This window comes from Sus scrofa, chromosome 1 (genome assembly GCF_054392235.1).
Source record: "Sus scrofa isolate SSC_HxYL_T2T_F1_AM1 chromosome 1, Sscrofa_HxYL_maternal_Yorkshire_Landrace_v2.0, whole genome shotgun sequence".
NCBI lineage: Eukaryota > Metazoa > Chordata > Mammalia > Artiodactyla > Suidae > Sus > Sus scrofa.
In genome coordinates this window covers 195,406,856-195,422,386 of record NC_139383.1, presented here as the reverse complement: position 1 = coordinate 195,422,386, position 15,531 = coordinate 195,406,856, and the positions used below count along the sequence as shown (strand labels likewise).

At 41.2% G+C, this 15,531-nt stretch overlaps 1 protein-coding gene and 1 long non-coding RNA gene across 12 annotated transcripts in view; both read right to left on the bottom strand.

Moving 5' to 3' along the window:
- FBXO34 (F-box protein 34) overlaps positions 1 to 10,562 on the bottom strand; it is a 90,326-nt gene extending 79,764 nt beyond the window's left edge. For 3 of the 11 annotated variants that reach the window (XM_084979953.1, XM_084979741.1, XM_021067261.2), the window contains exons 1-2: positions 10,404 to 10,554; positions 8,928 to 8,990 (exon numbers count right to left, since the gene is read on the bottom strand). Coding sequence is in view for 2 of the 11 variants with exons in the window: in XM_021067261.2 (XP_020922920.1) it covers positions 8,928 to 8,990; positions 10,404 to 10,552 (212 nt within the window). In the remaining 9 variants the exon portion in view is untranslated. Of the gene's footprint in view, positions 1 to 8,927; positions 8,991 to 9,611; positions 9,898 to 9,939 lie in introns of those variants that run through there. The other 8 variants (XM_084980171.1, XM_021067382.2, NM_001258439.2 and 5 more) reach the window with 6 other exon arrangements.
- On the bottom strand, positions 2,586 to 8,473 carry LOC146406936 (uncharacterized). The gene is made up of 2 exons (XR_014819403.1): positions 6,279 to 8,473; positions 2,586 to 5,813 (listed from the first exon to the last, which is right to left on the bottom strand). It is a non-coding gene; the product is annotated as an uncharacterized LOC146406936 (long non-coding RNA).
- Positions 10,563 to 15,531: the final 4,969 nt, after the last annotated feature.

Genomic DNA, 15,531 nt, shown 5'->3' with positions numbered 1-15,531 from the left:
ACAGAAGATGACTATCCCAATCCTAGGGTAGAGGTCACCAACCATTTACTGATGATCCCAGTTACCAACAAACTCTAAAGTGACAAATACTTACAAATAAACCCAGAAAGGAAACTTCATTTACATCCTCTTGGTGATAACAGTACAAACATCAAATTGTTTCTAACAGGGTTGCAGAAGGGTCACAACATTAAATCACGAACCCTTTAGAAATTCCTAGTAACTACCGTGGATATTTCATTGGGCCTCTGGAACACAGTTAAGAATAGACAATAATCATTAAGTCCTTCAAAGTAAATACTTCTGAAGGCAAAAACTACATTTTCCAATACAATACTTTGTGTTATCCTATAAAGATTTCAGCAACATAGACTAAATGAACTTTTGAATGTAGAAGGCTCAAAGTAGGCACAGAATTAACTTTTGGTGAAATAACTGAATATTAACAGTTTAGAAACAAAGACAATGCACACAGAAAAGGCTTAACTTCCTCCTAACTTTTCCTAAATTATCAATTTGGAGGGGAGAAAAATGGGCCGATCAAAATAATTTCATATAGTATTCTCAACAAAAGAGTTCTAAACAAACAGCATAAACACAAGAACAGGGGTTACTCAAATTCAATCCCAACAAAGTTTTCCTTGATTCTACAGAAAACAAAAATTAGTAACTGTCAGACCAGTCCTTAAGGTACTTACTCAAAAAGTCAAAATCTTAAGACTTTTACCAGGAATTCCATTGGATTATAAAACTGTGGTCAAGAAGAAACATGTATTTAAATCAGAGCCATTAAATAAGAAAGCTTCAACAAGTGTCTGGTAAAAGAAATGCTTGGAAACACTTGGGAACACACAAAAAGACCTTTAATAAAATGAATCTATAATATTTAAGTAGTCCAACAAACAAGACAGCAAGCAAATTTTAATCTCCAAAATTAATTATTATCTTTACAAAGGCATATTCCCCATCTTTTCATGTCCCTTAAAAAGAAGGAAGGAGTTCCCATAGTGGCTCAGCAGTAACAAACCCAACTAGTATCCATGAGGACGTGGGTTCGATCCCTGGCCTTCCTCTGTGTGTTAAGGATCTGACGTTGCTATGAGCTGTGGTGTAGGTTGCAGACACAGCTCAGATCCCACATTGCTGTGGCTGTGGTGTAGGTCGGCAGCTATAGCTCAGATTCAACCCCTAGCCTGGGAACTTCCATATGCCATGGGTGCAGTCCTAAAAATACCAAAAAAAAAAAAAAAAAAAAAGGGAAGGAAAATCTATGACATTTTTAAAATGGAATATTCTTAAAAGCTTTACAATCCCTCTCTACTAAAACAGAACAATTAAAATTCAAGTGGGATAGACAAGATTGATTCACAAAATAAAACAAGGTAATAACTACAATAAAAATCAAGTCACTTTTTGGTAATATACACAAAAATAATTTAGGTGACTAAGAACTTCTGTAATACAGAGGCTAAGTCCCTTGATCAAATAAAGAAGAGAGGAAATAAATTCATTTGTTAGATTCAGAAACAAATCAACAACATGGCCAAGTTTTGATTTAAATTTCAAGACCAGGAAATTTTTAAAATAAGTAGTTCTAAAATGTGTTACACTGTAATTTTTAAGTGCAAAACTATGTTATACTATTAGTCTTAAAATATATGCAACTAGAATGTAAAATCATGTTCTAATATACAACTGCCTCCTAATACAAACAAAAATGTAAATTTTCAAAAAAAGTTAGTATTTGGACTTTAATAATCAATTTTATTAATGATATTTGCCATACAGGGTGGGGGAGGGATGAGGGTTAAACCACAAGATGTTAAGATAAATAATAAAAAGATAAAAGAAAAAATTCTTAAATGAAGACTGCTACTTGCCAAAGAATACCTAGATCTGTAAACAGTGCTAAGAGAAAAAGTGATAGAAGTAATGCATTGAGCCTAATGCCTGGCATATAAAACATACTATACTTTTTTAAATAAATGAATAAATACACAGCCTTGAAATTCAACAAGTTAAAAATGGTGGTATACAACTATTTTACCAAGCTAACCACCAATAATATGTTAAATAAAACATAAGCAAAGAAAATGTTAAATGAAAAACAGGATTCCTAAAGCATAAAGCTATATGACCTCCTATGAACTTATTATTTTCAGGATCCATTGTCATAGTCTTCCTTGCAGTATCTCAAATAAGCTAGACTATTGCAATGACAGCACAGCTCTCCATCTAGAAGACAGCCTGAACCAGGGAAACCCATCCCCAAGGATTTAAGAGATGTGTAGAAAGTAGTGAGAACCTCCAGAGAATAATCCTGATGACTGAACTTGAAATAAAATCTCTTGCCCTACTTTGGAAACAAGTTTGCCTCTCCTGGTTCCTTGACAATAGAGTAAATGCGTCTTTTAAGACTTCCTTATCAAACTCATTTCTCACCTTCAGAAACTCCAGCTAATCAATAATTCCCTACAAAAGTTCCAAGAGTGATTTTAAAGCGTCAGATGGATTATTTTTATATCATTATTTTTAAATATGTTATTTATAAATAAATAAAACACATTATTTTAAAATTTCTTTAATTTTCAAGAACCAAATGAACACTTCAATACAGAAACTCCTACAACTGAATCTGCCAGAAGGTATCTAAGTTAACCAGCAGAATAAACAGATTTTTTTTTTAATTTAAAGGTACAAATTTAAATAGCCCAGGGATGTTCTTAAAGATAAGGGGAAAAAAACTGAGACTTCAACTTTGTGTCTACAATTTGGGGATATAAGATACAAAGCCTAGAATTTAGTTGGGGAGATAAGACTAATACACATGAAGCGAAGATATAAACAACCACATACAATGACTTTTAAAGTGTTAAGTGACTAAATAAATACTCAATACACACCACAGAAGTTTGGGAAATGGAAAGACTGCAAAGAGAATGGAGAGCCCACAGAAGTTTTATGGGAATAGGCTTCTTATAATGGATGATTATACTTGGAGAAATGGAAAGGCTAAGGCAAAGCACCAGGTTTGTTGCAGGCAGACCCAAAGACAGATGAGGAAGGATGGGACCATCTTATGGAAAGTCTTAAAAGCTACTTTTAAACATGAAGTCACAGAAACCTAGTGCTGGAGAGTAACATCCAAGTAGAATTTTTATCCAATTAACCTGGCAACTGTACAAAAAGACTGAAGAGAGCAAATAATGGGTTTATGAAACCTACTACAAAGACAATTATAGAAATCTAAATTCAGAATGATCACTGGTCTAGCTCTGTGCTATCCAGTACAGAAGCCACCAGCCACATGTGGCTTTTGAGCACTTGAAATGTCATTAGCCTGTGAGTTCCTGTCGTGGCTCAGTGGAAACCAACCTGACTAGTATCCATGAGGATGTGGGTTCCTTCTCCGACCTGGCTTTGCCCTGAGTTGTGGTGTAGGCCACAGATCCAGCTCAGATCCTGCACTGCTGTGGCTGTGGCATAGACTGGCAGCTGCAGCTCTGATTAAACTCCTAGCCTGGAAACCTCCATATGCTTCAGGAGCAGCCCTAGAAAAGGCAGAAAGACCAAAAAAAAATTCAAAGACTTTATATCAAAAACGAACGTAAGCTTTCTCAACAATTCTTTATATTGACTACATGCTGAAATTATGATGTTTGGGATATACTGTGTTAGACAACTTATTGATTTCCGGAGTTCCCTGGTGGTGTGCTGGGGTAAGAATCCAGCTTTGTCACTGCTGTGGCTCGAGTTCAATCCCAGGCCCTGGGAATTTCACGTGCCATGGAAATTAGCAGAAAGACAGATCAGGAAAAGATGTCCAAGTGAAAAATTCACTAAAATTTGATGACTGGTTGACTATAGGAGCAAAGGAGAGGGGATACACTAAGGATACATAATGAAGATCTATTTGCTACTCAGCATCCAGTAGGCCCTGCATTCTCCCTTGGAAATCTACTCCTCTCCCATCATACTGTTTAGGTGTCAATTACCTCACTGCCAGCTACAGAGGTAGACCTGGGCTGGCTAAACCAATTCGCATATCCTTATCTGACCTTAGCAGTTAGTTCAGAAATCTCAATACAACCCAAAGTCAATGAAATAAAAGACATTTGCTGGGGCTTCAGGGAAAAGAAAACTCTTCTAGCAATGGTTCTTAAGCTAAGGCTCATAGACCCTCCCTGCAAGGGGTTTAAGAATAGAGGCTGGGATGTCTATAAACTCAGATGAGGGGGAAAATTACATTTTCACTAATCTCCAACTGAAATTTAGCATTCCCTTCTATTGTGATTCAGTCAACAGGCCACAATAATATTAACAGTATCTGTCACTGTCAGTAGTAGAAATCATAGATATTTTCCCATCACGCAGTCATAGGTTGCAGACACCTCCAAACAGAACGTTCATCACTACTTGCAAATTATTAGACCCATACTAAATCTTATTATTTAATACAAAAGCACACATTACTGCCTCACAATTGAAAAATACATTTTGTTAACTATATTTTAATATAATTGGTTTGCTCTGTAGTCCTATGTAATTTTTAAATATGACTCAGAAGAGGGGTTGTACAGGCTTCAGACTGCTGAAGGGGTCTATGGAGCAAAAAATGGTCAGAGCCCGCCCTACAGCTTCTACAGAAGCACTCTCCTCCCCAACTCTGGACCCCAGGGCATGAGGATATAGCACTGGAGGTGCTGACAAATAACACTGTAACCACAAATGAACCAACACCATGGAAGTGGAGCTCATTAACTAAAGGAAATTATAAAAAGACAAGATTCTGATCACCTAAATACAAGTGAATCAAGCTTCATCTTTGGTCTTTACAGTATTATGAGCCAGTAAATTAGAGTCAGTTTTCCATTAAACTCACAACATTAAATATCTAAATAGTACAGTTGATTTCAACAGTTTCTATCAGGAAACCAGAACAATACCCCTATTTGCATAGCAACAGTACATTTACAAAAGGCTTAATTTTGCCACCAAGAGAGAACCCTGGGGAAAATGAGTTTAGTTTTTCACCAAGTGTGCCAAAGACTCACTCGAACCTATTCTCACAGGGACTTCCTGTTTTACAGATGCTGGACAACTAAAAATTACATTTTCTAGGAGTTCCCGTGGTGGCACAGTGGTTAACAAATCCGACTAGGAACCATGAGGTTACAGGTTCGGTCCCTGCCCTTGCTCAGTGGGTTAACGATCCGGCGTTGCCATGAGCTGTGGTGTAGGTTGCAGACGCGGCTCGGATCCCGCGTTGCTGTGGCTCTGGCATAGGCCGGCAGCTACAGCTCCGATTCGACCCCTAGCCTGGGAACTTACATATGCCGTGGGAGCGGCCCAAGAAATAGCAAAAAGACAAATAAATAAATAAATAAATAAAAATTACATTTTCCAGATGCCGTTGAAGATAAGGTTTCACCTAAGACCTAAGTGTGGCCAAGCAGAAGATATGGAGGGCAGTATCCATGTTTATCATATAATGATGTTTCTGCACAAGAAGTTAAAAATTCTGCCACATCTGGTGGCAGCAGTTTTCTGATTCAACAACATGGCCCATAATGGCAGTAGCTCCTTTAGCAGGTACTTTCCAGTGTCCTTGCCCACAGGCTTGTTCCCAGAAGCTCAGTCTTATCTATTCATTCAGCTATTCAATATTTATGTTTTTTTTTTTTTTTTTGCTTTTTAGGGCCTCACCCATAGCATATGGTAGTTCCCAGGCTAGGATTTAAATCAGAGTTACAGCTGCCAGCCTATGCCACAGCCACGCAGGATCCAAGCCATGTCTCCAACCTACACCACAGCTCATGGCAATACTGGATTCTTAACACACTAAGTGAGGCCAGGGATCGAACCCACATCCTCTCAGACACTGTCAGATTCTTAACATGTTAAGCCAAGACAGGAACTTCCTCTCTTTCTTAATAAATCCCAGTTGCTGCAACTATTTAAAGCAAATGCTCTTGCTACAGAATCTTGAATAATTAAGTGCAAAGAAAATATAGATACACAAAAAGAGCATCCTATTAGCAGTTAAGAAACCTAACAAAGAGTTCCTGTCATGGCTCAGCGGTTAATGAACCTGAATAGTATCCATAAGGACAAAGGTTCAATCCCTGGCCTCGCTCAGCAGGTTAAGGATCTGGCGTTGCCGTGAGCTGTGGTGTAGGTCGCAGACACAGCTAGGATCTGGCGTTGCTGTGGCTGTGGCATAGGCCAGCTACTACAGCTCCAATCAGACCCCTAGCCTGGGAATATCTATATGCCACAGGTGTAGCCCTAAAAAGACAAAAATAAATAAATACCTAACACGAGTTAAGGAGCTTATGAATTCAGATGTAGGCTTGACCTGGAATGCACTATAATTGAGAAGCCCTAAGAGCTAAGGGCCAGGTTATAAGGAGCACAATAGAGAGTCAAGAACAGAACTTTACAGAGTTCCCTGGTGTCCAATCGTTAGGACTCAGTACTTTCACCACTGTGGCCCAGGTTTGATCTCTGGTCTGAGAACTGAGATCCCACATCAAGCCACTGTATGTGGCAGCCCACAAAAAAAAAAAAAAAAAAAAAAAAAAAAAGGAGCTTTATGCAGACTCACAGATAGAGAAAACAAATTAGTGGCTACTAACAGGAAGGCAACAGAAGAGGAATATGGGGGTAGGTAAGTAAGAGGTAAAAACCATTAGGTATAAAATAAGCTACAAGGGGAGTTCCCATTGTGACTCAGTGGTAACAGATCTGACTAGTATCCATGAGGATGTGGGTTCGATCCCTAGCCTGGCTCAGTGGGTTAAGGATCCAGCAAGAGCTGTGGTGTAGGTTGCAGGAGGCGGCTGCGATCCCACATTTCTGTGGCTGTGGCTGGCACTTGAAGCTCTGATTCGACCCCTACCTAGCCTTGGAACTTCCATATGCCACAGGTGCGGCCCTAAAAAAATAAAAATAAAAACATCGGACAGAATTCAACTTTCAAAGACCTAGATGCATTTAGTGTTAATCTACTTTTTTGTTATTGTTGTGTCCAAAGGACTACAGATTATGCATTTGCTGAATTTTGCCTTTGTCACACATGACCTAACAAGGAAGGCATTCATTGTACCATAGTAGCTTCTCTCAAGTATCTGGTTCTAAACAGCTGCAAATTTTGGAAGATAACACTGAATGATGCCTCTAACCATTAGTAAGTTCTCTACACAATAAACATGAAAACAAGATTAACGTTTATCAAAACTATGCAAATTAAACTAGCTGAGCATAAATTTATTAGAAAATAGAATGTGTATGAGAATTTATATTCTACATGTTACCTTAATAGAATTGATCCAATAAAAATATTATAAAGAATTTCTAAAATGCTGCACTTTGTTCATATTTGCTTTTATCTGTCAGAAAGATTCTACATCACTAATGACTGGCTGATTTGTTCCTTCAAATGCTGTAACTGGGTAAGACGAAAAAATATTTCAAACTAATACTGATGTCGAAAGGAAGTGAGGGAAGAAACACACACACAAAAAAACCTGATGTCAAGTAAATTTCCATTTATAAGAAGTAAAAGCTGCTTCAGAGGTCCAAAACTGCAAGGCCTGGGCAAAAAAATAAAATAAATCCTGCCAAAAGTAGAAACAAACTGTAAAAATGTTGTTAAATAGTTACACAACTACACACAGAAGCTGGCTTTTTTATACCTAACAATGTTCCTCAGTCATATCAGAATACATGAGGACATTTATTCTCTACCTAGTAACTTATTTTCCATAAAAAAAAAGTCATAACTGCTAAACACAATGGGGGGGGGGAGCACTGCCAAAGAGGAGCAAAGGAGCTATTTTATTATCACTATTTACATGTTTTTCAATTCACACGTAATCTGACTTTCACCCCTTCCCATGTACACTAGTACATTTAATTTATACAAATCCATGTAGCCTACCCAGGAAAGGCTCCTTGGAAAAGACACATGCAAGTGTCTTTTCCATACCTCCTTCAATTCCGTTACATAATCTTGTCATGATTCTTTCATTTTAAAGAGTAAGGTTAACACCCCCAAAATCAGCAATTTCATGTTAACTTGGTATTTGACACTTAAGAGGATCTAAAAACCCAGATTTTGTCCTTAAAGCCTTAAACTCAATATTGTGAACCATACAATTCCCAATTTCTTAAAATAAACACACACACACACAATAACTTTCAAGCAGTACACACAATGCTGTAGAATTTCCAAAGTATGGTGAGGATCAAAATGAGATTTACAAGAATGCCTTGTTTTGCGAATGTCCCATCAGATCTAATAGTAATTAAGAAGAATAATTTTTGCTTTCATTTCCTATGTTAATGGGCATAGCATAACTACCAGCATGTTGATGCAAAATCTAGAGAGACAATACCTTATCAATCAGCTTTCAAGAGCAAATGGGAGAAGAAAGTATTAACAAAAAACCCTTAAAAGGCGCGGGGGGTGGGGGTTGGGGGATTCCCACTGTGGCTCAGTAGAAACAAACCCAACTAGTATCCATGAGGATTCGGGTCCAATCCCTGGCCCCAATCAGTGGGTTAAGGATCCGGCACTGCCACAAGCTGTGGTGCAGGTCATATATGCAGCTAGAATCTGGCATTGCTGTGGCTTTGGTGTAGGCCGGCAGCTGTAGCTCCAAATTGACCCCTAGCCTAGGAACTTCCATATGCCGAACGTGCGGCCCTAAAAAACAAAACAAAAAAGAAACCCTAACATTACAACATTACAAGTCAAGGTCAGTGGGGACAACTGAGGACTCCTATCCAAGCTTCCTGATGTGAAGACACTACATTGTAATTATGCTTCAATTTGAAGCCATCTACTTTCAAACTAGATTCTATTTAAATGATATCATAGAGAGGAAGAAATGATGAGTGAAAGTATTGGCATGCAGTAATACCTGAAGAGAGTCAATAATGGCAAGTGACTAGCTTCTCTTCTGGCCTGATCTCTTTTGAAAGTTCTGGAAGAAAACCAATATTCACAGACAAGGCATTTTTTTAAAACTCTGTAGTTTCATATTTGAAAGTACTACAGACAAAATTTTAGTTACTTGTTCAGGCAAGCAGTCCTGGGATATGTTATTACACTGTTATAATCCAGTCCTAGCAAAAAAGCAAGAAAAAGGCTTGCTGTTGAGCTATAACCTGTAGGAAACCCTTAATTTTCCAAAGACAGGGACATCCTGGATAAATCAAATCCTCAGGTAATTATCTAAGAAGAATATTGGATTAATTCAGACTCCCCCACACGCCTTGACAACAGAAAAAGCTGACTTAAGATCCCCTCTCCCCCTTCCAGGTCACTCTCTTAACAAAAATGCAAACAGGCAGATAAATGATCCCAAACTGGCAAAAAAAACAGCAGCCAGTTATTAACATTCAAATTGGCTCTATTTTTCCAGCAATTCTGATCACAAACCATCATGGGTTTATCTTCCTGAAAAGCATTTAAACACCCACTCACCCATCCACCTCCCCCTAAAACCCTCCTGATAATATTTTCCTAAATCAAATGAGTCTTATGTTGCACTGTACTAACAATGCTTGTTTGAAATGAAGTTAAATAACTTCACAACTATTACCTTAAAATTGTAAAAGGCAGATATCAAACAACTTCCGAATTAAATACTCTGCGATTCCAGGAGTTGATAGAAGCTTCAACTTCCTTTCTCTCCCCTCAGGTCCTCCCGGCCCTTCCGCGCGCCAAGGTCCCCGCTGGGCCTCAGTGACATCACAGCCCAGCTCTTGGAAACCGCTGACGTCAGAGACCCACAGCACTATGACCTCATCATGGACTGGGGGGGGGGGGGTGGTACCGCAGTCGACTTGCGCCAGCCCAGAGGCTAGAGAAGCTTCCCAGCCTCCATCCTGCAGGTCCCCAAGGAAGGTTAAGGACAGGCGCCAGCTCACCTGCGCTGGGACAGGGAAGGAGAAGGTGGCCGAGCCCGGGAGGGCGCGACTCCGCGAGGCGACTCTCACCCACCCAGAGCCCGACTTCCTCACCAGCCGCCGGTCTCGGGGATGGGAGAGCCGGTCCCGAGCCTCCTCACGGCCTATCCCGAATCTCCTCGGCTTCAGCCCTGACCCAGGACCCTGCTCCAGCCCCCCGGGCCGCCCGACCCTCCTTGCCCCCGCGGGGGCGCTCAGCGTCCGGCCACCGTGCAGGCGGAGGCCGCCCCCGGAGAAGGTGCGGGCCGCTGGGTCCCTACCCCAGTCCGAGCCCGGGACCAGCGGGCGGCGCCCCCGCCCCCACCCGCCCCGCGACCCGAGAGCGCAGGCGGGCGGCGGGAGGGGGCGGGGAGCGGCCACGGTGGCCGCCACCGGACCCTGACCGCGCTGCTCTCGCGCCAAGCCCCACCCGGGCCCGGACCCACCTGCGCTCCTGCCCCAGCCGGAGCCTGCCCCGAGGCTGCACACCCCGATACGGCAGCAGCGGCTGGAGGCCTGGCTCGCTCCCCACCTCTGAGTCGGACCGAGCTCCCAGCGCTGAGCGGCGGAGCCCAACGCTCGCCCCGAAACCCATTTGTTTGGCTAAAACGGCGTGACGTCACGCGCCGGCCCAATCGACGGTTGGCCAGGGGAGGGGCTGCGGAGCCGGGGGCTCGCAGCGCCCCCTGCCGGGATGCGGTGGCACTTCGGAGGCTGGGGACGGGAAGAATTGGGGACTTAAAAAAGGAGAACTGGGAGAGGCATCCTCCGGCCCCCAAGTGGTGAAGAGTGAAAGCTGGAGCACGACCTGTAGAGAAAGGATCAACCTTTCAGGCTAGCCAGAATGGTAGTAATGCCAGGGTTCAACAATCAATACACAGAATGAGTCTATTAATATTCATTCACGAGGGGATGTGGAGCTATAAATGGTATTGGATTACTGTTAGATAACCTGCTAGACTTGGGTTCAAATTTTGGGTCTGCTACTTGGGAGGCTGGGCTTCAGAGTTCTCATTTGTAAAATATCAGGGTTGCGTGAGTCCCTTCATTTTTTTCTATTGCAAATCATGGCAGGAATACCAGCAAGCTGACAAACTTTGAGGTTGACAGTCTGAAAATATGATCTTTAGAAGCTTAAGGGATTGTAAATGGTGAACATAAAAGAGGTTTTTAATACTTGATTAATTTATTTAATACTTTGAAATCAGAGTGCCAGTGAAAACCCTTTATATTCAACCTTTAAAACGATAATTGTTTTCATTGTACAAATAATGTTAACCATGTCATGAAACAAGAGGACAATGAAAAAGAAAAATCCTTCACCCTAATACAGCCACTCAGCATTCAGCATATTTTCTTTTCAAGCCGCTGTCTCAGGCATATTTATTTTACAATGTCGCAATCATAACATACACACAATTTGAGGCCCTGGAAAAGGTGGGTTTTGGGAGGGGGGGTTGCTTTTATAACTATTTTTCGGAGCTCCTGTTGTGGCTCAGCAATAGCAAGCCCGACTAATATCCATGAGGATTCAGGTTGGATCCCTGGCCTTGCTCAATGGGTTAAGGATCTGTCCTTGCTGTGAGCTGTGGTGTAGGCCCACAGCTGCAGCTCCAATTTGACCCCTAGCTTGGGAACTTCCATGTGCTATAGGTGTGGCCCTAAAACAAAAACAAAAAATAACTATTTCCATATTTCTACATAAACTTCATAAACACTTTAACAGCTGCATAAAATTAAGTAGACATACAAAATTTAGTGAAATCTTTTTCTTCTTTTTTTTTTTTTTTTTTTTTGTCTTTTTGTCTTTTTGCCATTTCTTGGGCTGCTCCTGGCGGTATATGGAGGCTCCCAGGCTAGAGGTCGAATCAGAGCTGTAGTCACCAGCCTGTGCCAGAGCCACAGCAACTGGATCCGAGCCGAGTCTGAGACCTACACCACAGCTCACGGCAACGCCAGATCCTTAACCCACTAAGCAAGGGCAGGGACTGAACCGGCAACCTCATGGTTCCTAGTTGGACTCATTAACCACTGCGCCACAACGGGAACTCCTTCTTTTTTTTAATGGCTCCACTGCTAGCATATGTAAGTTCCTGGGCCAGGGATTGAATCTGAGCCACAGCTGCTGACCTCTGCCACAGATGCAACAAGGCAAATACTTTAACCCAAGCTGAGATGGAACCTGCACCTCCTCAGCGACCCAAGCTACTGCAGTTGGATTCTTAACCCACTGCACCACAGTAGGGACTCCCTGAATTCTTTATCCTTGGACATAACTTATTTCCTTCTCTTTATGCCATTTTAAAGAAACCATAAAACATTTTCATGAAAGTAGATTTTTTAAAGATACCCAGAAGTAAAAGAATACTAAGAAGAACCAAAAAAAAATTTTAAATAGATAAATACCCAGAAATGGAATTTCTAGATGAAAGGGTATAGCAGTTGTATATCTACTCATACAAACCGCCAAAATGCTTTTATAAAAAAGTTGTACCAAGTTTCATTTAAATCCACAGCTTTGATTTTAGCCAGCCCTTAAAAAAAAAAAAACAGTTTTGGGGGAATTCCTGCTATGGTGTAGTGGGTTAATGATCCAGTTTGTCTCTGTGGAGGCAAATGTTCCATTCCCTGGATCCCCTGCCTGGCGCAGTGGGTTAAGAATCCAGCGCTGCTGCAACTGTGGCACAGATCGAAGCTCTGGTTCTGATTCAGTCCCTGGCTATGGAACTTCCAGATGTCTCAGGTGCTGCCAAAAAAGAAAAAGTAAAGATAAAGAGTAGTTTTGTCCAATTATAAAACTATTCTTGTAAATGTATATTATAAAATCTTAAATATGAAAATATTTAGAAAAAAATATATTTCCTATGATCTTACCATCAAGAAATAAGCACTTAACACCCCCATTATCTATGTAGATGTTTTTAATAAAAGGAGAGAGGGGGTCATACTTTACATATTGGAATCGAACTGCATGTCTTATTTGGTATGTAAAATCATTTGAATCTTCTTTGTCATATTTAACTCAAAGTTTATCCTTTCAGGCTTATCCCAAACACTGTCCTCAAAACATCTTGATTATTTAAATAAAAGTTGATTCCAATTCTTTTATGGCCTTTATTTTACTTCATACATATCTTCTGTATGTGTATTTAATACCCCCTGCTAGATTCAAACTGCCAGAGGACAAGGATTATACCCTAGCATCCACCAAAGGATCTTGCACTTAATATTGTTGAATGTTTAATGAATAATTATAATCATGTTAATAATATACACTCACAACTGTAGATGATATGATCTCTTATTTAATAATGTTTTCTGCAGTTGGTTAGTATCCAATATTTACTGCATTTACAGTGTATGATCTGGACTCTGCTGTTTTGTATACCTTGTTTCATTTGATCAGAAAAACACCTCTGGGGGAGTTCCCATCCTGGTGAAGCAGAAACGACTAGTATCCATGAGGATGCCAGTTTGATCCTTGGCTTCGCTCAGTGGGTCAGTGATCCGGTGTTTGCCATGAGCTGTGGTGTAGACTGCAGACAAGGCTCAGATCCCATGTTGTTGAGGTTGTGGCATAAGCCAGTGCTGTCACTCCGATTCGACTTCTAGCCTGGGAACTTCCATATGCTGCAGGTACGGCCCTAAAAAGCAAAAAAAAAAGAGAAAAAAAAAAAAAAAAAAAAAAACAAAAACACCTCTAGGAGTTCCTTTTGGCTCAGCAGGTTAAGAACCCAACTAGTATTCTTGAGGATTCAGGTTTGATCCCTGGCCTTGCTCAGTTCATTATAGCTTCAGCATAAGTCATAGCTGTGGGTTGGATTCAGTCTCTGGCCCAGGAACTTCCTTATGCCCCGGCTGCGGCCAAAAAGAAAAAAGTCACGAGCCCTGCGGACCTCCCCAGATTTTGCCTATAAAATTCTCCCCCCAAACCATCACAAGGTTTGGGGGTTTTGAACATGAGTGCCTCCTTGCATGAACCTACAATAAACTTTTTTCTGCTCCAAACTCCAGCGTTTGTTTGGCCTCACTGTGCATTGGGCACACAAACTTCTGTTAGATAACAACCCCATGGAGGTGGCATTTGGTTCAGGTAGGAACCTGGATGATATAGGACCTGTGCTCAATATCCTACTTGAAATATCAGGAACATAATGATCTTTTTCTAAATGTCTTTTTCCTTTTTCTTTTTTTTTTTTTTTAGGGCCTCACCCATGGCATATGGAAGTTCCCAGGCTAGGGGTCAAATCTGAATTGCAGCTGCCAGCCTACACCATAGCCACAGCAACACCAGATCCAAGTTTCATCTGTGACCTACATTATATCTTGCGGCAACGCCAGGGATCAAACCTGCATCCTCATGGATACTAGTTGGGTTCATAATCCCCTGACCACAATGGAAACTCCTCCAAATGTCTTAAAAGAATATGCACTTTCTCAAATTATCAAAGTTTCTCTCAGCTAACAGAGGTCTTAACCCATTACACAAGCCCATCTTTCATGGGAAATAAACTGGCATTGATAATAGCCAGCAGTTCTTTTGAATTTTTCTGAAAGAACTTTGGTTTCTTTCTTTCTTTCTTTCCTTTTTTTTTTTTTTTTTTTTTTTTTTGTCTCTTCTAGTGGAGGTTCCCAGGCTAGGGGTCTAATCACAGCTGTAGCCGCCGTCTTACGCCAGAGCCACAGCAACACAGGATCCAAGCCCCCCATCTGCAACCTATACCACAGCTCACAGCAACGCCAGATCCTTAACCCACTGAGCAAGGCCAGGGACTGAACCTGCAACCTCATGGTTCCTAGTCAGATTCGTTAACCACTGTGCCACGACGGGAACTCCCAGAACTTTGGTTTCTATTTCACAGGTGTTCAGCTCTTCACGTACATAGCTGATCTTCACATCTGCTTTGGAAAGGTTCTCCTTTATCTTTGCAGGATAAATTCTCTCTAAATTGGTTTTTGGTGTAAATTTCTTTTCCTTCCTTTCCTTTTTTTTTGGGGGGGGTGTCTTTTTGTCTTTTTAGGGCAGTGCCTGCAGCATATAGAGGTTCCCAGGCTCAGGGTCAAATCTCAGCTGTACCTGCCGGCCTATACCTCAGCCACAGCAACGCAGGATCTGAGCCACGTCTTCGACCTACACCAGCTCACAGCTCACAGCAACGCCAGATCCTTAACTCACTGAGCAAGGCCAGGGATCAAATCCATGTCCTCATGGATGCTAGTCGGGCTCGCTAACCACTGAGCCATGATGGGAACTCCCTGTTTCTTTTTCTAGATACATTGCAGAAAAAGTTTCAGCCAGACTCTTGGCCGCCACCTCTCCCTATTCTTTTGTAACTGCAAGGACACATTTACAGACTTTTAATGTGATCTTTAAGTGCATCAGTTAACTCACCTTCTTCTGTTAGAGTACATTTCGTTTCTTTCTTCTTCAAAACATTTTAAATAACTACTTCATTCACCCAAGTCAATATATTTCTTCAAAACCTGTTTTGGAGTTCCCATTGTGGCTCAGTGGGTTAAGAATCTGACTAGCAACCATGAGGATGGGGGTTCAAAGCCTGGCCCAACTCAGTA